Source organism: Nakaseomyces bracarensis (assembly GCF_045282275.1).
Source record: "Nakaseomyces bracarensis strain CBM3 chromosome Unknown Scaff5_0, whole genome shotgun sequence".
In the NCBI taxonomy this organism is placed as follows: Eukaryota; Fungi; Ascomycota; class Saccharomycetes; order Saccharomycetales; family Saccharomycetaceae; genus Nakaseomyces; species Nakaseomyces bracarensis.
In genome coordinates this window covers 533,313-555,194 of record NW_027263965.1, presented here as the reverse complement: position 1 = coordinate 555,194, position 21,882 = coordinate 533,313, and the positions used below count along the sequence as shown (strand labels likewise).

Below are 21,882 nucleotides of genomic sequence, written 5' to 3'. Positions count from 1 at the left end.
TCGATTGATTGAATATGGCATTGTTAATTGCTAGCATTATTTGAAATATGGGTGCTCTTTAATAGAATTATTAATAACAATCAGGTTCCTCTCATAAAATACCGTAGAACCTTAACTGAAAAAAAAATTGTTAAAATTTGATGACATATAAGCAAAACTGCTCGATGGCCTATAAAGGGCCAAGAGTTTCTACAGGACATCAATTGAAAAGAGATTCTATTAGTGTCAAGCAGGACAAGACGCTAACTAAAAGAGGATGAGCTACGACGATGACTATATCAGTGATGAAATGCCTGATTTCCAGGATGAAAATGAGTTTGATGACTACTTGAATGACGAAGAGTACGAGCTTATGAGTAGTATATTCCCTCAAGCGAAGAAGGAGATGTCAGAATATCAAGGTTGGGACAACCTTGCTGTCAAATTGGCTATATTTGACAATGATTTCGATCTTGATGCGGCTGTAACTCAGTTGAAGAGAGATTTTAAGAAGAAGAAACCGAAGAAAGAAGTAGCAGCCCAAGAGTCCTCGAAGATTCTGGCCGATAAAGTCAGCAAGCTAAGTGTTTCCGATAAAAAAGATGATATGTGGATGGATTTGGACGACGAACAACCCAGAAAAGTTGCTGAAGAGGAGGAAGAGGATTCAAAAATAGTGTACAAAAAGGCTACAGTGCCTACCAAACCTAAGAAGCCCATCGATATCGAAAAATATTTGCTAACTAGTAAACCACATTTAAGCTTTGTCGTGTTAGGTCATGTGGATGCTGGTAAGTCTACCCTAATGGGTCGTGTTCTTCAAGATGTGGGTGCAGTAGACAAGTCATATATTAGAAAATTGAAGAAGGAATCAGAGACAATTGGTAAGGGTTCTTTCCACCTGGCTTGGGTTATGGATCAAACATCGGAGGAAAGAGAACGTGGTGTCACTGTTTCTATTTGTACAAGTGATTTCAATACTGATAGTGCCAACTTTACGATTGTTGATGCACCGGGTCACAGAGACTTTGTGCCCAATGCCATAGCTGGTGTTTCACAAGCTGATGTCGCAATATTATCTATTGACTGTGGTATTAATGCATTTGAATCCGGGTTCAATCTTGATGGCCAAACCAAAGAACACGCAATATTAGCTAAGAGTATGGATATTACTAAAGTTATTGTAGCTATGAACAAAATGGATTCTGTTCAATGGTCTGAGAATAGGTACCAGGATATCCAACAAAAACTAAACAGATTTTTAATCGATATAGGTTTCAAAGAGGATCAACTGCTATGGGTTCCTTGTAGTGGTTTTACTGGTCAAGGTGTACACAAAATTCCGTATCCTGAGGAGGCTAATTGGTACAAGGGCCTTACCGTTATTGAGACGTTGGAGAATGTTGCCTCTGGGGTTGGTGTTGTCAGCTATGATGAAATAAAGGACTCATCATTTATTTTTTCAATTCTAGAGTCCTCCGCTTCTAACAAGAATGAAGAAGCTGTTATATCAGGTAAGGTCGAATCAGGATCCATACAGCCGGGTGAAACTATAACGATTTATCCATCTGAACAAAGTGTTTTAGTAGACAAAATCATTTCAGGGAAGGAACAAAACCAAGTCCCAATTGCAGTTAAAGGGGAGTTTGTAACGCTAAAGCTGCGTCATGCTCATCCAGAAGACATCCAAGGCGGTGATATAGCAGCATCTGTTGATTTTGAGATCTCAGCTTACAACAAGTTTAATCTAAGAATGCAAACATTCAACATGAATAGACCACTACTACCAGGTACACCATTCATGCTTTTCAGAGGTGTTTGTGAACAACCTGCTAGAGTTAGTAAACTGATTTCTTTGGTAGATAAGGAGGACTACGAGACTATCATTAAGAAGAAGGTAAGACACTTAGGATCGAACCAAGCTGCTATCGTTGAAATTGAACTTACTGAAAAACGTAGATGGATTCCATTGTTAACATTTTCACAGAATGAACACATTGGTAGAATTGTCTGCAGAAAGGATGGTAGAACTATTGCTGCTGGTACCATCATTCCATAACTCTAATACGAACCTAATAATGCTATCGCATATCATAAGGGTACTTAGCTTACCTTTAATAAATAATAATCATATTTTTTTTTATATATTTTTCATTTTTTTTTTTTTGTATTTATTCTAGTCATTCAATATGCATATATATGTACAAGGTAACAAAGAGACTAGTTAAGAAGGTCTAAGTTTGAGTTAATATTTTTAGCTAAAAGTTATAGATCCTGTATGGCCTTGTAAGGTCGACATGTTCTTATTTCTTGAAACTATTATAGTTCTTTAAAATGTTATCACCTCGCACAATTTCGTTTCTTTAGAAAAATCTCATCGCGAAGTATAACTAGATCAAGATGGCTAGGGCATTTATTTATTGAATAGGTGTCAAAAGGGATGGGCTTTTCAATATATACCATACACGGTGCTACGCTACGCTGTAAATATGGATGAATTAGAGGAGAAAAAGCTGTCTAAGCAGAGAGAACTTGCTGCGCTGAAGAGAATTACTTCCTTGACCGATGATATGAGGAAACAACTTGACGGACTTAGTGAGCAGGTAGATCAAATCCATTCTAATGCCGGCTCGGTAGCGAATGTGATGGCTAATTGGGATTCCATAAGGAAGTATATCTCTGAGGCTAGTCTTGGTTTGTTACAATACGCAGAAGGTGACTACGAGGTAGGCATGTGGGATTCTAATAAAAAGACAACTACTGACGAGGATCAAGATAATACAGAACCATTACCAGAGGCACTAGTGAGGATAAGTGTAAACAATAAAACAGAGACATCTAACAGTGAGTAGCTTCTCTTTTAGACCTTTCAATAATCTAAAGATTTAATAACTTCCCCTTCAATTACCCCATTTTTGCATAATGGTAGCTTACGATTTCTGCTCTTATTCTATTACAGAGTTTTGTAACATTAATGTACAATAATATATGAAGATAATCATAATTGAAATACTTATTTGATTACGTATTTAGATTTAAACTACTAAATATTGATGCGTTAAATGAGCTGTCTAGTATTCGACTGTATGATTATGATAATTTATAGAAAATGCTTGCGTTTTCTTCTCATCAATACCGGCCAGAATTTCGTCAATTCTATTAAGTATTTTAGCAGAGTTTTGTTGCATTGATTCGAACTCTTTTTCGAATATTTCCTTAACTTTATGCACATCTACATCATATCTCGAGTACACATTACGCAAATATTCTTCAGTTAAAACACCTCTTTCATTGATGACAACAGGACTAGGTAATGGACAATCAGAACGGAATAATTCATCTTCGAAGTACCTGGTTAAAACATAGTTGATCGCAGTGTCTTTATTCTCCGTCGATTCTGCAAAGTCATTGTATAAGATACATCTTCTCCATATCATTGACGTCAGAAATTTCCTTACCTCAAAATGTAATAAATTGCCGTCAAGTGCAATTAGTTTCAAGGCATTATAAAAGCCTTCTTCCTGATCTATTAATGTATAGATCTCTATAATTTCTTCAAATCGAATAGTTTCATTTTTCTTTAATCTGTTGGAAATATTTTCGAAGACTTTCTTCAATTCCGTATTATCGTATTTCTTCAACAAGGAAGCCTTTTCTCCATTCGTACCATTGAGCTTGGAAATTAAGTCCTGTTGGCCGTCAATGACATCCAAGTTTTCTTGTATCTTTTTCAGAGCTCCTAATATGTTGACATTCTTGCCATCATCATTTGCAGCAACAGTAGTCAATTTTGCTATATTCAAATGTAACTGGGATGTATTGATAGTTTTCCCACTATTTCTCTCATTCTCCGATATATCGTAAAGAGTCATGGCAGCTGAGGAGTAATCCTTATGTAAAATGTCCTGTATCCAGGAAATTTTTCCATATTCAGGATATTGTTTAAAGAAGGTCATCAAATATTCTTTTCTCTCTGGGAATCTATAGAATAGATCACTTAGATTTTTCTTTTCAATATAATGCTTGTACAATGCAAATGCAAACTCTTCCTTAAATTTTGTAAAGTACTCCTCATATAAAACTTGGGAATTATCTCTATCCAAGGTATCAAGTGTTTCGACCAAAGCTTCAAAATCATGATAGAATTCAGCAATTTCCAGAGATTGTTCGTTCATACCCTGCTCGCACAAAACATGATTCCAAGAGAGATGATTGTTCTCATATAACTCATTTGTTTTCTGCATGAATTCATCATTATTAATTTCGTTCATACTCTTGTTTTTAAGAGCATATAAACGAACTTGATTAAATAGATAATAAAGAATCTTAACCATAGTTAGCAGGCGGTTTGATACATCTTCATTTTGTCTTTCAGTAGAAAAGTTAAGATCGAAAAATATTTGGTTAATAGAGTCCAATATATCATAATTAATGAACCATGGTAAATGATCATTTAGTTCGAGTGGATCCAAAGATAGAGCCTCATATCTTAACTTCTTTTCACCATCTTCTAGAATAGAACCGTATATAGTTTCAATTATCAAATCTGCCAGAGTTTCTTTAAATTTCTGGGTCTTAACAGGTAACTCTTTGGTAACAATATTTTTCAAGAATTGTGTTAGTAGTTCTGGGAATAGTTTAATCTCCTTGATAATTAATGTCTCCTGATCTATATTTGCATGCGCACTGAGAACATTTAACCAGATATACCTGATAGTGTCATCTGTGTTTTTGATAAATTGATGGAACCTAAAAGAGCTGTTTAACAGCTCGAATTTCTCAATTAAGTTTAGTTTCATTCTTGGAGAAATACTATAGTTAAAGTTATTTTTAACAAATTCTAGGAGTTTTTTATAATGTGCCATTCTTAATGCTAAATGTTGATCCACATTTTCGGTAGTGGGAGGTATATATTTTGACGATGAATGCAGAATTTCATTGCTAGCAATATCTAAATCTTTCTCAATCTCATCCTGCTCTAAATGTAGACCAGATGGCAGATTGAATTCTATGGGGTTACCTGAGGATAGTGAAAAGTATATGGCTTGGTCGATATGAGTTTTAACAAATGACTCCTCTTCTTCAAAATCATCATTGTTATCCTTTGGGGTTATTGTTATGATCCCCATATTATGAGTAAGCAAGTATAATGTAGTCGCATCATTACTACATGCCAAAATTTGAATATCTTTATTGAAACTAATAATATCCTCCCATTTTTTCCTCATTGTATATGTAGAATCAAATCTTGAGCTGGTTTGAGTTAGTACAATAGCATTATCAAACATCACAAATATATTCAAACTTTCAGAGATGTTATCTTGTATTGAACTAGGGATATAAAGCTTAACCTGGAAAACCTCGTCACTTGCAGGAAGTGTGTATGTATTCAATCTGTAGTTAGAGAAGATTGAACAAGTATTTGAATTTTCGTCCAGCATTATTGTTGAAAGAATGAATGATCTCTCTTCTCCATCAGAAATCTGTGATAGAATTATTTGAGGTGAAAATGGATCACATGTCACAGAATGAGCGTCTTGAATCTTTAAGGAGCCCTGTGCGTGTGGATAAATATCTACAAGGCTATCCATTATTAGATCATAGACATTAACATCCATTTTTTTAATACATTTGGTGCCAATTGATAGCTGCCATATTTGGAAACGGCCGTTTTCGGTTAGAGCGTAGATCAGTCTTTCACCCTTACCCACAATAGGTCCGTTCTTTAGTGATACCACATTGCTACTTGAAGAAAATAGGTTTAGAATTAACATGGGTCCAGAGCCCTTTGATCTCATTAATTGTTGCTTCTGTTCTAAATGAGGTTTACCGTTAAGATCTCTAATGGTAACAAACAACAACCTTCCTTCAGAAGTGGCTAGAACTAATCCTGAAGGCTCAAAGTTCAATGTTATAAGGATTCTTTCATCAGCGTTCAATTTGAGATCCAGCGTATGTGCCATCTTTTTAGAGATAGAAGTCGATAAGTGATTTATAGAGGAAATGTCCTCGTAATATACTAGTTTTGTGCAAGCATGCGCTGTTTCAACCAGAATCACACCACCGACAACACCTGCTCCGTTAGCATCTAACTCTGAAGATGCAGAGTAGAACTCAGTCTCCGTGTTAACTGGGTGTGTAAAAACACACTTTGGCAGGACACTTTGACTTACTTCATCATCACCATTTAATGGAATTTTACAATAATTGGAATCCCCCCTCTTGGCATTTAAGAAGTTCCAGACATACATATTATCATAGTCGTTATAAGAACACTGCTTGGTTAAACTATCAATAGTTGAGAAATAAGGAACATTGTTAGTTGCAGAAAAATTCTCTGGATGGAGTGTATCGATTTTTCTGGCAATATATTTATCATTTTCAGTTAGGACTTTGGATTGGTCACCAATGTTAGTTTCCTGTAATAAATCCTTAGATTTTTCTGAAGCAGGATTCGAATCGCTCTCCAAAATCTCTTTCCTTAGTTGAAAGTATGGTTTAGAGTCAGACATCGCAATATTTTTTTTTAATTGATTGTAGTTATCCATGTACTGTTATTAATTATATTTTCTGATATTTCTTTAAACTATCTGGGAATGTATGAACCAAATTGAAATATTTATTGGAGAGTAGCAATTAATAATTTGAAATACTTTTCAGAAAAAATCAGGTATTAATATAGTAATTTATTTTTGCGTTTCCCTTTCTTATGGCCAGAATTGTTGCCAAGAGTATACAATGGAACCCAATTTTTTTTAAATTAATATAATCAATTGGGTTAAATTAATTACAGGGATGCAATAAAACTAATTTAAAAGGTCTAGAAGCCTCCCCAAATCAATTAATAAATATAACAAAACTCCTTACAGTTCATTAATTACTAGCTGTTTCTATTGACAAAAGAAAAAAATTCGATCCCAAAAAAAAATTAAGGAAAATTTCGAGATGACATCAATTCCTACGAGTAACAATATCCACTCTGGTAATTAATTATAATTAATTAAATATTAGTAGTAGTTCATCATAAGTTATGATGAGGAAGGTTTGATTGATATATTAAGAGAGAGGCCATAGCTTCTAGCCTGATCTTGGCTTTTAGGGAAAAACTATTAAATAACAAAAATTTCTATATATTCCATTTTTTATTTTTTACTAAGATAATTTAAATGTCTTTTGAATTAAGATGTAGTTTATACAATAGATTCTTTATTGCTTGCCATTAATTTAGTTCTTCATATGTTCTCTATTATCTATCAGTCTCAACATATTTCTCAATAACATAGCAATGGTTACCTTTCCAGTCATTGGCACATAAAGCGAAGCCTTTTGTTTTACTTCTTCATCAACAAAGTTCTTATGACTAGAGAAGTTAATACAAGTAGCACCTTCTTTGATGTATTCTGTTGGAAATTTGTAGTCCTTAGAAGGTACACCAGTGATGATAATGTCGGCATCCTTGCAGACGCTCTGTAGCAAGTCATCAGAAAAAGCACCGAGATCTTCCACATGATGTTTAGTGAACTTCAGACCTTCACCACGTGTGAATTTCTGAATATTATTCACGTCTACTGAGTATACTGTAGCACCGTCATTGGCCATAAGAGCTGCTAAGGGCCTTCCGACAATCTCGGATCTATTTACCACCACACAAGTCTTACCATATAACCTATTACCTTCTGGCAGGAAATCGTTATATATCTTTAGGTACTCCAATATCTTAATGATCGCCAATGGGGTACATGGCAGAATTGATTTCAAAGTTTGCGCATCGTCCAGATATCTAATATTGTGGTACAGGTTCTGGTAATACACATGGTTCAGGCCTTCAACGTCCTTCTCACGTGCAACAACCTGCTGCAGATACTGGTCTTGAGCGTTACCAAATACAGGGAAATAAATCATAATACCATCAATCGAATCGTCTCTGTTGGCCTGGATAATGGCTTCTTCCAAGAAATCCTTATCTGGAACCCTCCTCAGCTCATACCTGACACCTAAGCCTTCACTAGTCTTTTGAGTCCATTTAGCATACATCTCAGCTGCCTCATCGTCCTGATTAGCGAGAAATCCAACAAGAAGAGGGCCTTCTGGCCTCACTTTCTTTTCCTTCAAATCATTAATCTTATCCACAATCTCTTGATCGTATGTCTTTGATATCTTAGATGCTAATATGGTTCTACCTGGATTCTTAACCTCACTCATCGTGTTTCTAATATATATGCCTTTTGTTAATGGTTTTTCTTTGTTTTTTGTATGAGTATAGGATAGGATTAAATCGAAAACAACCGGAAACCTAAATCGAAAAATGTACAAGCCACTGCCTTATATATATATTTAAAACAACTAATATAATAATTTAATTCTCATTTAAAAATAAATTAATTAAACTAATAAAAATTAATTAATCCATATAACATTACTACTCCATAAAGACTGTAGATGGCTCTAATTTATTTCTTAACTGAATATACAAAATGTTATACGGTACTTTCTAAGGACTGACTCGTGCTCATCGCTCTACAAAACCAATTAACGTAGCTAAAAGGGTGGTATTGACTCCGTTCCGAAAATTTTATTCAGTAAATGACGGTACAAACGAGAATCGAACGGATGCTCATTTGGTTTTTATTTATTTTTTCTCAAAAATATATTTTATATATCGCTGTCGAGAATCGAACATAGGTGTTTTTTTCTAAATTGGCATTTCTGAAATTTTGATTTTTGACAAATTTTCGTCAAATGAAAAAAAAAAAATACTGCGATGAGCTCATCGCAACAAATATAGCTTATAAATATATCAAAATCAATTGTAAAGATGGAATCAAGACCCAAAACAGAACTTCTAAAACTGAAGTCTAAAGGTAATCCTTTATTTTATTAATCAAAAATTGGAGATATATATAAAAAAAAAATAAGCTTTATACTGTTTAAATCTTAATTTTTTCAAAATAAAAAAAAAAATAAGAAGGATTAAAACATAAAAAAAACAAAAAACTGTTGTGGCTATTAAAGAATAAGTGTAATACTTTGAAAAACATCTCAAAGTACCAGCACATTAGATCGGTATATATACCTGGCAGGATCAAGAAAGGGAATAAGAAGGTAACTATAGAGAAGAATAGGAGCAGGGCCAAGGAAAATATAGTGGTACAAGTGAAAAAAAGAGACTCTCGTCAAGAACATAATCACTCCTCGATGTTCACATTTACTCCGATTGCACATCCGACTGCTGACACTCAGCATCCATTGCTGTTATTACAGGCTGATAACGGAGAACGTTATTTTTTTGGTAAGATAGCTGAAGGTGCACAAAGATGTTTAACAGAGAACAAAATTAAAATATCAAAAGTTGGGAATATCTTTTTGACCGGTAAATTGGATTGGTCTAGTATTGGTGGGTTACCTGGTATGATTCTGACAATTGCTGATCAAGGTAAGGAGAATTTAATGCTCCATTATGGAAATGACCTTCTGAACTACATAGTATCCACTTGGAGATATTTTGTCTTCAGATTTGGGATTGATTTATCAACAAATATACTAAATGATAAAACCAAGCCATATAAAGACAATTTGTTACAAGTGAATCCAATTATAATAGCAAAAACACCGACGAAAAGCAATATTTTTAAGGAACAAGTAGAGACAACTTTGCTAAAAGATATAGTATCGCATATGTTCCCCAAGAAAGTTGATAAGACTATGAAGTACGAACCTTCCTCTGACCCTCATCTAAATATACAGCTCCCACAACATTTTGAGAACGAAGAGCTTACAACCAATTATGAAGTAGTCTTCAACAAGATCAGAGGGAAATTTAGAGTTGAAGAGGCCGTAAAGCTCGGGGTGCCTAGGGGGCCACTGTTTGCAAAACTAACAAAGGGTGAATCGGTTACGTTAGATAATGGGACTGTTGTCACTCCAGATCAAGTTTTAGAAAAAGAGCGGTCTTTTGCTAAGGTCTTGGTTATAGATATACCGAACGACAGTTATTTGCCATACTTCCAACAACGGTTTGAAAATTATGATGTAGCTGAACTTGGTGCCGTTTATTACATGCTAGACAGCTCTGTAACAATTAATAATGAACTGATTCAATTCATGGATTTATTCAATGGGCCACAAGTACAGCATTTGGTTTCGCACTCAAAGATTTCTCCGAACACTTTAAGTTTCAGAGGATCGGCGTTGACGACATTAAAGCTAAAGTCTATGCAAGTTGGAAACTATAATTTACCAAGATCTGAATCAATTCTCTCAAAGGAATTCTATGAATGCTTTAGTATCCCAATTCCCGCAGGAGTCACATTATCACAAACCGAAGAATCTACTATTTCTTCAAATATTAACAAAGATAATGTTCATATATTCAGACAAGGTATGGAATTCACAATAGAACCATATACAAAGGAACAATCTCAAGAAATACGAAACCTAAAGGAAATAAACTGCAACATTTTAGAGAAGAAATTCTCGACTGCAGAGGAATTTTGGAGTAATTCATTTAATTATCATGTTAAACCTTTAGAATTAGCTGGTGCATCACATAAAACAGTAGTAGAGGATCAGAAGCATGTAAATAATTTTGATAATACCCCAGAAAAGCGCAAACAAGTAGAAACCATAACTCTCGGAACTGGGAGTGCTTTACCATCTAAATATCGTAATGTCATTTCGACATTGGTTAAACTACCATACACTTCGCACGATGGTACCACATATAATAGAAATGTTCTTTTAGATGCAGGTGAAAATACAATTGGAATGATGAGAAGAATGTTTAGCTCCATCGAATTAGAAAAGATATTCAATGACTTAAAACTAGTGTATTTAAGTCATCTACACGCTGATCATCACCTTGGTATTATTAGTATTCTACGAGAATGGAACAGATACACCAAGAAGGACCCTGACAGCTACATTTATATCATAACTCCATGGCAATACAATAAATTTGTAAATGAGTGGTTGGTTTACGAAGATCCCTCTATTCTGTCAAGGATTAGATACATTAGTTGCGAACATTTAATTGATGACAGGTATGTTAGAAAGGAAATCAAACCACTGAATATTCATGAGTTTGAGTCTATTATCATAGAGAACACTAATAAAAAAAGAAAATTACAGTTACAGTTAGACGACACTTCTTCTTATAGAGATATGGATACTATAAAAATGATGGCTAAAGATTTAAAAATAGCTAGTTTCAAAACCTGTAGAGCTATTCATTGTGATTGGGCATATTCAAACACAATCGATTTTTTCATGAGTTCAAATAGCCGGAAAACATTCAAAGTTTCGTACTCAGGTGATACCAGACCTAACATTGAAAAATTTGCTAATGGTATTGGGCAAGGATCTGACTTGCTAATCCACGAGTCTACTTTAGATAATGAACTTGTTGAAGATGCCATCAAAAAAAGACATTGTACCATAAACGAGGCTATCGGTGTTTCCAATGCCATGAATGCTGAAAAATTAATCCTAACCCATTTTTCTCAAAGATATCCAAAATTACCTTCAATGGATAATAATATCAAAGTTAATGCAGCTGCATTTTGTTTCGCTTTTGATGGTATGATTGTATCTTACGATAATATTGATGATCAAAAGAGAATATTCCCGTTCCTAAATAAAGCTTTCGCAGAAGAACAGCAACAAGAAGAAGATGAAGAAAACATAAAGGCAGAGAGCTAAAGGATAAAACGTCTATAATTAATATATTATAATAATGTTATACAGAAGCTAGTAACCATTGTCACAAGGAAAATTTTTCCCACATGGAATTATTTCTAGACTGGGTTTCTAAAATACCAGTTATGTAGGCACCCATGGAATTCTTGAAATAGGTTGCTCTATCTGCGTAAAATACCTTCAGTTCATGAAGAATTTTATTAGTTATAGTATTGAACTTTTCTTCCAGTATTGCTTTCCGCTTAAGCAAAATTGCATGTACTTTTTCTGATTGTTCCTTTTTCTCTTGGCTTTTAAATTGGAGTAATGAACCATTTTGGAATTTTTCTATATTAGATTCAACTTTTCTTAACTGACTGTTGATGATTTCTATGTAAGTGCCAAGAGTATGTCTTTGATCTAATGTGGCATTTGCACTTTGACAATATCGAAGGAAATTATCAATATTCAAATATAATGCATGAAACTCCTCGATAGAAATATGGTTTAAGTATCGATTCATCTCTTCATGATTAGATGCAAATTTCCTCAACACGTCCGCACAATGTTTATTCAACTCATCGTCGGCTAAAATAATAACAGTTTTTGTAAACTCGTCTAGAACCGATGACAGTTCAGAACGCTGTCTTCTAATTTGTTCGAATGATTCCAATATATTGGTAAATTGTTTTTGGAGTATATTAATTCTTTGATTTGCTCGTACTATCGATTCGTCATTCTCAATGTAAGTTGGGACAGATGAGAAAGAAAATATTCCTTTATATTCACTTTCTAAACCGCCATTCATGATAATTTCTTTTCCATCTTGAGGACCGAAGAGTTTAATTAAACTAACATGGGATGCTGACAATGGAAGTGTTTTATCAAACGCCATCGAACCAGTTACTTGCTCCCTCTTTTTGGCATCCGCCTCAAAATTGTCACTATTCAAAAACAGTTGAAAGTCAGTATCAGCACTTAATATACTATCTGAAATTATTTCTTCTAACATTCGTTTTATCTGGAAACAGCACACTTCCCTTTGAGTTATATCATTTCTTTCTGGAAGACACTCCTTCAGAGGTGGTGGTGGCACTATTTTACCCCAATTATTATTCTGTAGTTGTCTGTATAACACGTAAATATGTTCTAGTGTTCTATAAACAGTAACTGTAGAGTCTGGAGATTCAGATGTCCGGTAAGTTATATTATATTCAATCTCATCAAATGGCATGGAATAAGATAGCGGCGGAAGTTCGACAGTCAGAATATAATGTGAGCTCTGAAGACTAGCTGGAAGTGAGCTGATATCTAGCCTGCTAGATAATGCATTGCTCAAATATCCATTGACTGTGTCTTCTCCGACTTTTATCGGTCTCCGTCTCTTCCAACGCTTAGAGAACAAGTGGTCCAACTTGTCTATATTAACTTCATAACTCTCATTACTAGGTCTCGTAACATCAATCTGTGGGGTTTGTCTTGAGTCTTCTTCAGTTTCTTCATCCATCTCAGTTTCCATATGTCCATCCGATGCATTATCATCAAAAACAGAATCATCAAGTTCTTCTTTAGAATTTTTCTTGCTCAGGGAGTCCTTAGAATTTAGGGACTCCGTAGTCGAAAGCAGATCTGTACTATTCTCGTCTTTATCCACTTCATCAACGGCACCATTGTCTACCATTTTTATTCAACTTCGCATTTATGGGGTTACTATTCCTTATAAGACACTTGGTATTATCAACAGAAATCAATAGAAATCCTATGAAGTACTTATACTATAAAATGTGGCTAAACTAATTGATTGCAAAGTGAAACTTAATCAACATATAAGGAAAAATCACATAAAATGATGATTTTTTTTTTACTTCAAAAAAATGATAATAATCGTTATTTCTGACCTGTAATCGAATCTTATTCTTATCAATGCGATATCGATGACCAGTATGGCATTCATTATAACATTTATTTCGATTAAATGTAGCTTTCTATTAAAGGTCTGGCAGTCGGTAGACGTTATTTAACTAAGTATAAAAGATTAATATTAGTGTAATAGAGATAAAGTGTATATATATATATTTAATGAATGTGGAAAATAAGGCCAAAAAAACAAGTAAAAAAAAACATGACTTGTATAGATTAGATTGTTTTATATGGAAATAACCAACAAGTGAGATTATTATTTTAGCGAAAGTTAATGTAACATATCATCAAGCTTTATCTTCTGGTTAGAAAATTTAAAAAACAACAACTATTAGCTGCTTTATTATTTTATTAAAGTCTTTAAAGCAGAACCTGCGTCATCTTCTACATTGTCATTAACAGCGATACCAGCGCTGTGTTGTTCCTTCTGCACACCGTTGTGCAAGGATCGGTATATATGAGACATGCTAATAGTGTTAACAGGATCAGTTGGATGGCTAGCATGTTGCTGATGTGGTGTTGTCAGTTTCTGTAACAGTGATTGGTTGTGTTGTCTATATATTTCCTTCGAATGTTGATTAATGCGCATGATCTGATTTTCATCAGTAGCATCATCGTGTCTAACAAAGACAGGGGACGATATGATAGAGTTATTATTAGTATTATTTTGTGTATTACCGTTCTGTGCATTGTCCAAGTTTCTCAATGGGCTCAATGTGATATTGTTATCGTACTTCCACCAATTGGGTGAGGATGCCGTTGCGCCAGCCGTGGTAGATAACTGTACACTATTCCTTCTGGAAGGATTGAAATACAACTCCGTCCAGTTGCTATCTAGTTCGTTACCCATCAAAAAGGTGTCCAGGTTGTTGTGATTCGTGTTGTTAGCGATGTTTGTGGTCTCTGCAAAGGCTCTAGGCGACAGAGGCTTCATCCTCTTTTCACTAGAGATACTCATCCTTGGTACAAGTCTGGACTTCGGGGAGAAATTGACCATTGGTGACGCGAACTTAGACCCGGGTCTACTCAACAATGTCTGATCGATCAGGTTATACCCGGGGGTAATATTACAATCGTTAGGCAAGATAGGTGCCGGTTTTGGAGTTGAAGGAGATGGAGAAGCAGTGACTAGCAACATAGGCAGCTTCGACCCAGTAGCAGCGCCTCTAGCATCAGTCATGTCTTTAGTGGCAGTCAAAGCCAACTTGCGTGGCGTACTCACAGTCTTAGTAACTTTACGCGGCGTAGTCATCGTTGAAGCAGCCCCGTAATTATTATTTTTAGCCTTTTTCTTGTTATGATTCCTCATCTGCCTTAGAATATTCAACACACGCGTCTTAGTATTACTATCATCCTCAGCAGGTTCCTTCTTTTGTTGCTCTTGCGCTTCGTTCTTCTTATTCTCCTCCTCCTTCTGCTTACCAACAGAAAGAGCACCCCCAGTGACGATCATCGCCTTCCCGTCAGCTCCAATATCAAGAGAGAACTTAAACATCTTCCTTCCGGTCTCTGGAGAGTGACGACTCACAGGAGACTCCTGCACCTTCTTATAACTAGAAAACAAAACACTACCACTAGAACCAGGCGTATCAACCTCCAGATCACGTCTAGGTGTAGCAAACTCCTTCCGATCAACAAGAACACCGTCAATACTACCAAATCTATTCATTTGAGTTAAAAAAAAACAAACAATCTCCTCGCTTATACGTGTTCACAACAGTTCTTTAGATAGTATAAAAGATCAGGATCAGGCGATCAAGATCAAGATCAATTAATATAGAATAAAAAAAATATATTTCAGTTATATATAGTTAAGATCCTTCTATAATATCTAATAACTCTTTTGGGATAAAAAAAAAAAATTTAGCCCTGCCCTTTCTTTTTTTTCTTAATATCTAAATGCTGATTTCCTTAGAAACACCCGCACAAAAAACTTTTTTTTTTAATTTAACCCCCCAGAAAAAAACCGCCAAAAAAAAAGAACGCGTTTGGTTTGTCTTTCTACGGAGCCTTCTGAGTACCCACCTTCTTCTTTTTTTAAATTACCCGATTAGGATAAAAATTGAAATACATATATATGCATATTACCCGGATATAATACCTGATCACGTGTGTACGTACATAGAGATACATTACTATATTTATTATATATTATACTTATTATATATATTATACTTATTATATTTTTTATATTTTTTATATTTATTCTTATATTGCTGTATTGTTGTATGTGAACTGTATTATATTATGATGTTCTTATAATGTAAGGTATTATATTATATTGTGGTTATTTTATTATATAAATGGTATAAGTATTTAGTAGAAATAAGCTTACAAAGGCTTGATGTCTGGCTTTGGACCCAATGGGGTTAGACCCAATGGGTTGATCCTGGAGTGGGATCTGGTGTAGTGCAACTTGATGTGGTTGAAGTCGGTGGTGTATCTGAAAGCTGGGTAGTTCCAGTACAAGTTCTGCATCCATAGATGGATGTGTGGGTAACCGTCTCTAATGGTAGTGAAGTTACACTTGAAATGTTGGACGTAAACAGGGTCGAATCTGATGATAGTGGTGTACATTCTGACATCGGCCTCGGTCAATCTTTCGCCAACAGCGAAGAACTTGGTCAAAATCTTGGCCTTGTCACCGCCGCACTCACCTTCAAGCTTCTTGTAGGTGTCAGCCAAGATCTTCTCGACCTTGTCCAAGTGGTTGAAGACATTAGTGACTTCGTCCTCGTAGTTCTTTGGGTTCTCGGAGAAACCAGCCTTGTAAACACCGTTGTTGATGTTGTCGTAGACCCACTTGTTGAACTCGTCAATGTCAGCCTCGATATCCTTTGGAACCAAGTCCTCGACAACAGTGTCCTTCTTGTCTCTGAACTCATCGAAGGCCTCACTGTTCAAGATTCTGATAATCTCACTACTCTCGTTGTTGACAATAGATTGAGTCTCAGTATCCCATAGAACTGGGACAGTAAATCTGTCTTTATACTCTGGGTTGCACTTCAAGTACAATTGACTCAATCTCTCAAATTGGTGGTGAGGGTCAAAAGTAGCATCCTCAAAGACCCTGGTGCTGTCACTAGGAATGTCACCAACTCTGGTGGAAGCATCGGTCTTGGCACTCTTGATACCACCGGAGTAGTCGTAAGCAGCACCGGATAGCAATTCTTCTGGCTTACCAGTCAAGAATCTCCATCCCTTCTCGTCCAAGTGCCAGTGAACAACAGAGACACCAATGGCAGAGGTCAAACCCTTCAAAGCTCTGGTGATCAATGTTCTATGAGCCCATGGACAAGCCAAAGAGACATATAACCAGTATCTGCCCTTAGCTGGCTTGTATACTGGATGAGAAGCAGAGATTGTCTCTCTGAAAGAGGAAACTTGTCTTCTAAAGACACCGTCTTTACCGTCAGCCCACTGTTTAGACATGATTTACGTATTTGATTCTTATTGGTTTTGCTTTTGATATGTTTATCTCTATCATTATACAAATGGAAATAAACACAGCGAGATAATTTTAAATTGGGAAAAGGATACAATATTTATATAAATTATAATTAGGGCATAAGTCGATACTGTCAACTTGGGATAAGTGGTTTGCGTGCCCAATTTTGTTTGGGCACAAGGACATTTAACGTTAAAAATAGGGTACGAACCTTGAAGTTATCCCTACTCCTTCAACGCTCTCCTCCTACTTTAATTGACTAAAGGATTACAAATAGCAACAGTTAAAGGTACGCAGCAACGTCATTTGAAATATGAACGCCACAAGCTTTTCATTGAGCTAAGCAACTGGGTTTTCTTTTTTCTATCAAATTAATAGGGGACCTTCATGTATAAGATATGACAATATACGTAATCTATAACGTGGACATCGTGTTGTTATACCTACACAACAAGAACCTTCCTAAATGAAGTCCTATCAAAAAAAAAGCTAGTTATGTAGACATTCATGACAAATATTCTCATACTATCAAAAATTACTTCATTGTTGATCCCAGGACAGGAGAGAGTGAGAATATATGCCGTTTCTTTCATCTAGGCAAGCTCAATTGACCCCTAACGTCAAAATTTTTCATTTCTATAGTATTCTTTCAACTATTCTTCTTTTGAAGTTAAAATTTCTCCTTTATTGATATATAGCGTTATATATACAAATCAAATCTCAGGGAAGACTGATAATTATATTTTATATATTCTTAAAGACAAAGATAACGCATCACACAAGTTGAGAAATGGCTAAAAGTAGTTTTAAAAAAAGAAGAAAGATTTCTTTATTATTTTAAAAACACTTACAAGTCCTTCTTCAAAGTACCCATGAAAGCGTGCTTTTCAGCTGGGGTTTGGAATCTACCCTTACCGAACTTGGAAGCAGTGTCGATCCACTTCAAGGTGACTTCTTCGACAGCCTTTCTGGAGGTGTTGGTGTACAAAGACTTTCTCAAAGTGATAACTCTCTTCTTGCAACCTGGGATAGAACCCTTGACCATAACGAAGTCGTTGTTGACCATACCGTAGTGGACGAAACCACCCATTGGGTTGATGGTCTTCTTGGTTCTGTCGAAGTTGGTGGCAGCGTTACCTTCATCATCACCCTTACCGATTCTGTAGATCTTGTGGTTGATGGAAGTTCTGCTGTGGTAACCTCTTTGACCAGCTCTGGCAACGGACCACATAACGTGGGCTGGATGCCAAGCACCGATACAAGCAACCTTTCTCAAACCTCTGTGAGTCTTCCTTGGAAGCTTCTTGGTACCCCATCTGTGGGTAACACCTTCGAAACCGTGACCCTTGGTGACAGCGATAGCATCGATCATTTCGTTTTGTTCGAAGACGGAGTCAACAGAGACAGTCTTTTCGAAGTTCTCACGGGCCCAGTCGACCTTTTCGGAGATGGAACCACCGTTCAATTGGATTTCAGCCAAGTGAGCCTTCTTTTGGACCAATGGGGTCTTTCTGACTTGGGTGTGGACCAAGACTCTGACAACAGTGGCGTACTTCTTAATTCTAGCCAATTCGGTTTCGATAGCGGAACCGTCTTGAGCGTACTTAGCGGAGTACTTGGTGAAAGCCTTCTTCTTAGACTTGTACCAGTTCTTGTAGAATCTTCTCTTGACTTCGTCGGACAAATGTTCAGCCCAGACGGTGGTCAAAGATCTCAAACCTCTTGGGGTCTCAACGTAACCGACGACACCAACGACGACAACTGGTGGAGTGTCGACGACGGTTACAGCTTCAACGATTTCACGCTTGTGGAACTTGGAACCTGGTCTGTCCAAGTCTCTGACGATAGTAGACATACCGGCCTTGTAACCCAAGAAGGAAGTCAAAGCAACTGGCTTAGACTTGTCGTCCTTTGGGAAAGCCTTGACTCTAGCTCTGATAGAGGCGGCTCTCTTTCTTGGCAAGAAACCTAAATGACCGTGACGTGGAGCTTCGTACTTTCTGTGAGACATTATTTATATATACAACTTGTGTGTGCCGTACTTTCTTTTCCAATTAATAAAGAAAACTTTTTATCTTATAACAAAGTAATAAGCAAGAAGTGTAAGAAAAGAATTTCAAATAAACTTCCAATTGTCTTCTCTTTTTATATTTCCCTCTTCATCTCATCGCTGAAAAAAAAATTTTTTTTTTTTCACTTTTTTTTTTTGTGAGTCTGTCATTGCGTACGTGTCATTGTATACGTATATAATCATATAATACGAAATGATAATGGTACACGGTAAATGTATCGTGAACATCTACGTGTACCATGCCACCGGGCAACCGTAAATCATATTTCTTTTTTAAAGATATCCCTGGTTTTCATTCCTTGGGTAGCGGAAGAAGAAGAAGAAGGGGCAAAGGAGTAAAAAAAGGTCGGATGTAAGGGCACGTCTAAGTGATTTTGTGTACTGTGCTACGAGGGGAAGGACGACTTTTAATTAGAGACACACGCGAGAAGAGAGTAGAGAGAGAGAGTCTAGAAGCGTGAGAACGGGGAGGAGGGAGGGGCAGTGAGTACACGGTAGGCACCAAAGATTTTCGCTAGGGGAATTTTAATAATAAGGTTTTGCGCCGCACCCATTCAATTTTAAATACAGTGTATATTTCTACTAATAACACAAATATACTAATGACACAAATAATATTATAGATATCTTGATACATCATGGTGTCGTAACAACGGCAAAAGAAAGCTTTTTTAGCATCTCTTTTTAAACGTCTTTCTTCATTTGTATTTCTTCTTATACTCTCTGTGTTATAGCTCTCTGTATATAATGGTAATGAGATTTACCCGGTTGCGGAGCTAAGATAAGAATATGATATTTAATCAAAAAAAATGCACTGATACCATTGCATTTAGAGATATACCCTTGAGGGAATAATTTAGTGAAATATTAATAAGTTATTTGACTCTAGAATATTAATAATATTTCATTGCATTGGGCATTGCATGGTTTTTTTCTTAATGTTATGCCCTGCCTCCGAGCCTTAAACTATCAACACTCTTTTATCAATCTTTGAATCTCCTTTTTTTTTTTCTTCGTTGTGTGGTGTGATGTGTTTTTCTTTTTATTGCTCTTTGCTCATGGACGGATCGGATTCTTGTTCGATGGGCATCACTTACTTACTACTAAAGGGCACTTATTTCATACAGGGTCCCCTTTTCAGATTCATTTCACGTCGACAGATATTTCCCTCGCAACTAAGATTTTTTATATTGTTATATTGCTATATATATATAATATAGCAATATAGCAATATATATATATAGCAATATACATTAATATGTGTATGTATAGCACTACTTTGTAAATCTTACTTGTAAATCCAATAAACAAACCAATCTCTCTACATGTTGTCATTGGACGATTCTATAGTTACTAGGCAGAATTTGATTCTGTTGGATAACTTAACCAATTATGATAAATCTTCTATTGACTACTTCCATTACAAATTTGCTATGGACGGGCCTGATGTTCCCTTAGCATGGACCATCTTGCTTCGCATGAAGTCTCATAGAGTGCTTAGGTTGCCCTCCTGTGCCATGGAGGATGACCAAGATTACACGGACTACTTGATGCGGCTGCACCATTGTTTGTGGAGACGGTGGTCACTACATTACTTTGACCTAGCAAAGAACAAGCAGAACCCGCTTGATATAAACTGGAATAAAGAGAGTGATGTGAATGTGTTGTATGGGCCAGACCTGACGGGCTACGACGATTTGTTCTCCTTCAACACCGACCAACCCCAGTCTAACAGCAGGAACAAGAACAAGAGATGGCTCAGGAATTACTGTGCTTCTAAGGACAATGCCAGTGTGTTAGCCGCATCAGGAACCTCTTGTTCTATGATCTCTACGCTGTTCGACTCTGGTGGCATAACTGAGGTTAGAAGACCCAAAAAAAGAGTCTACTCTACCACTACCAGAACCATGGCCACAATTGAAGTACCCAGAGAGATCAAGTTTGTCGATAGTGTGCTCAGAAGAGAGATAGATGAAGATGGCATTTTCCGTGAAACCAAAGTGCTTATCAATGACACTTCCGGGAAACTATCAGATAGGCCCTCGCACTCGATACAGAAAGATGGGGTCTACGTGGTACATCATGTACCTCATCTGTACGACGATAGATACTTAATCCCTTATACTCCAGACGAAGATCCATTAGAACTTGACTTTCCGAAGACAGAAAGTTCTATCGCCTACACTGAACCGAATTATAAACAACATAGAACCAGGCGAAGTCATCACCGAAGCCATTATCATCAAAAATCTCACGAAGGTCATATAGAAAATGTCTTAATCACAGATGTTGTTGCCGCCCGTGGCTTTTAAATTTTGATTTTTTTTTCACTTTTTGATTATGTTGACTCCTACTTTTACTCACAAAAACTACTGAATTGATTTCATATTTCTCTACTCACTAGAAGAAAGAACTCTATTAGTATACATCATTTAATTTTTATTCCCTCAATGTTTTACCCTATTTTGTTAATATTCGTATTTTTTCTAGAATATTAATATCCTGATAAATTTTTAATTTAGTTTTGTTATAATATTCAAAATACATCAATTGAACTTCCTCTATATAATATATATACATACTACTGTTTTCATTGCATAATTGATACTTTTATATGTAAAGGTGCTTACTTTATAATGCATTTAATATCACTACTTTCTGCAGCATTTATTATTTTTACAAAACAAATTCAATATACATAAAAACAGGTTAAAAATATCAATAATATTAGTAAAGTCATGATAATAATAAAATTAAAATAAACAGATTAAAAGTGAGAAAGTAAATAAGC

At 35.9% G+C, this 21,882-nt stretch overlaps 10 protein-coding genes across 10 annotated transcripts; 4 read left to right on the top strand and 6 right to left on the bottom strand.

Moving 5' to 3' along the window:
- Positions 1 to 256: 256 nt before the first annotated feature.
- HBS1 (ribosome dissociation factor GTPase HBS1) lies at positions 257 to 2,038 on the top strand (the record flags this gene model as incomplete). The annotated part of the gene is made up of 1 exon (XM_071051255.1): positions 257 to 2,038. One exon carries the CDS (start codon positions 257 to 259, stop codon positions 2,036 to 2,038), a length of 1,782 nt encoding a protein of 593 aa, XP_070907951.1.
- A 430-nt stretch (positions 2,039 to 2,468) lies between these two features.
- Positions 2,469 to 2,831, top strand: DAD2 (Dad2p; the record flags this gene model as incomplete). The annotated part of the gene is made up of 1 exon (XM_071051254.1): positions 2,469 to 2,831. One exon carries the CDS (start codon positions 2,469 to 2,471, stop codon positions 2,829 to 2,831), a length of 363 nt encoding a protein of 120 aa, XP_070907950.1.
- Positions 2,832 to 3,050: 219 nt separating this feature from the next.
- Positions 3,051 to 6,527, bottom strand: NUP133 (Nup133p; the record flags this gene model as incomplete). Its single annotated transcript, XM_071051253.1, has 1 exon — positions 3,051 to 6,527. One exon carries the CDS (start codon positions 6,525 to 6,527, stop codon positions 3,051 to 3,053), a length of 3,477 nt encoding a protein of 1,158 aa, XP_070907949.1.
- A 676-nt stretch (positions 6,528 to 7,203) lies between these two features.
- MTD1 (methylenetetrahydrofolate dehydrogenase (NAD(+))) lies at positions 7,204 to 8,181 on the bottom strand (the record flags this gene model as incomplete). Its single annotated transcript, XM_071051252.1, has 1 exon — positions 7,204 to 8,181. One exon carries the CDS (start codon positions 8,179 to 8,181, stop codon positions 7,204 to 7,206), a length of 978 nt encoding a protein of 325 aa, XP_070907948.1.
- Positions 8,182 to 9,174: 993 nt separating this feature from the next.
- On the top strand, positions 9,175 to 11,676 carry TRZ1 (tRNase Z; the record flags this gene model as incomplete). Its single annotated transcript, XM_071051251.1, has 1 exon — positions 9,175 to 11,676. One exon carries the CDS (start codon positions 9,175 to 9,177, stop codon positions 11,674 to 11,676), a length of 2,502 nt encoding a protein of 833 aa, XP_070907947.1.
- A 61-nt stretch (positions 11,677 to 11,737) lies between these two features.
- On the bottom strand, positions 11,738 to 13,333 carry VPS501 (sorting nexin family protein; the record flags this gene model as incomplete). The annotated part of the gene is made up of 1 exon (XM_071051250.1): positions 11,738 to 13,333. The coding sequence occupies one exon, from the start codon at positions 13,331 to 13,333 to the stop codon at positions 11,738 to 11,740; it is 1,596 nt and encodes a 531-aa protein (XP_070907946.1).
- A 582-nt stretch (positions 13,334 to 13,915) lies between these two features.
- Positions 13,916 to 15,241, bottom strand: MSA2 (Msa2p; the record flags this gene model as incomplete). The annotated part of the gene is made up of 1 exon (XM_071051249.1): positions 13,916 to 15,241. The coding sequence occupies one exon, from the start codon at positions 15,239 to 15,241 to the stop codon at positions 13,916 to 13,918; it is 1,326 nt and encodes a 441-aa protein (XP_070907945.1).
- A 662-nt stretch (positions 15,242 to 15,903) lies between these two features.
- On the bottom strand, positions 15,904 to 17,004 carry ECM4 (S-glutathionyl-(chloro)hydroquinone reductase; the record flags this gene model as incomplete). The annotated part of the gene is made up of 1 exon (XM_071051248.1): positions 15,904 to 17,004. The coding sequence occupies one exon, from the start codon at positions 17,002 to 17,004 to the stop codon at positions 15,904 to 15,906; it is 1,101 nt and encodes a 366-aa protein (XP_070907944.1).
- Positions 17,005 to 17,867: 863 nt separating this feature from the next.
- Positions 17,868 to 19,031, bottom strand: RPL3 (60S ribosomal protein uL3; the record flags this gene model as incomplete). Its single annotated transcript, XM_071051247.1, has 1 exon — positions 17,868 to 19,031. One exon carries the CDS (start codon positions 19,029 to 19,031, stop codon positions 17,868 to 17,870), a length of 1,164 nt encoding a protein of 387 aa, XP_070907943.1.
- A 1,385-nt stretch (positions 19,032 to 20,416) lies between these two features.
- RNJ42_01080 (uncharacterized protein) lies at positions 20,417 to 21,403 on the top strand (the record flags this gene model as incomplete). Its single annotated transcript, XM_071051246.1, has 1 exon — positions 20,417 to 21,403. The coding sequence occupies one exon, from the start codon at positions 20,417 to 20,419 to the stop codon at positions 21,401 to 21,403; it is 987 nt and encodes a 328-aa protein (XP_070907942.1).
- Positions 21,404 to 21,882: the final 479 nt, after the last annotated feature.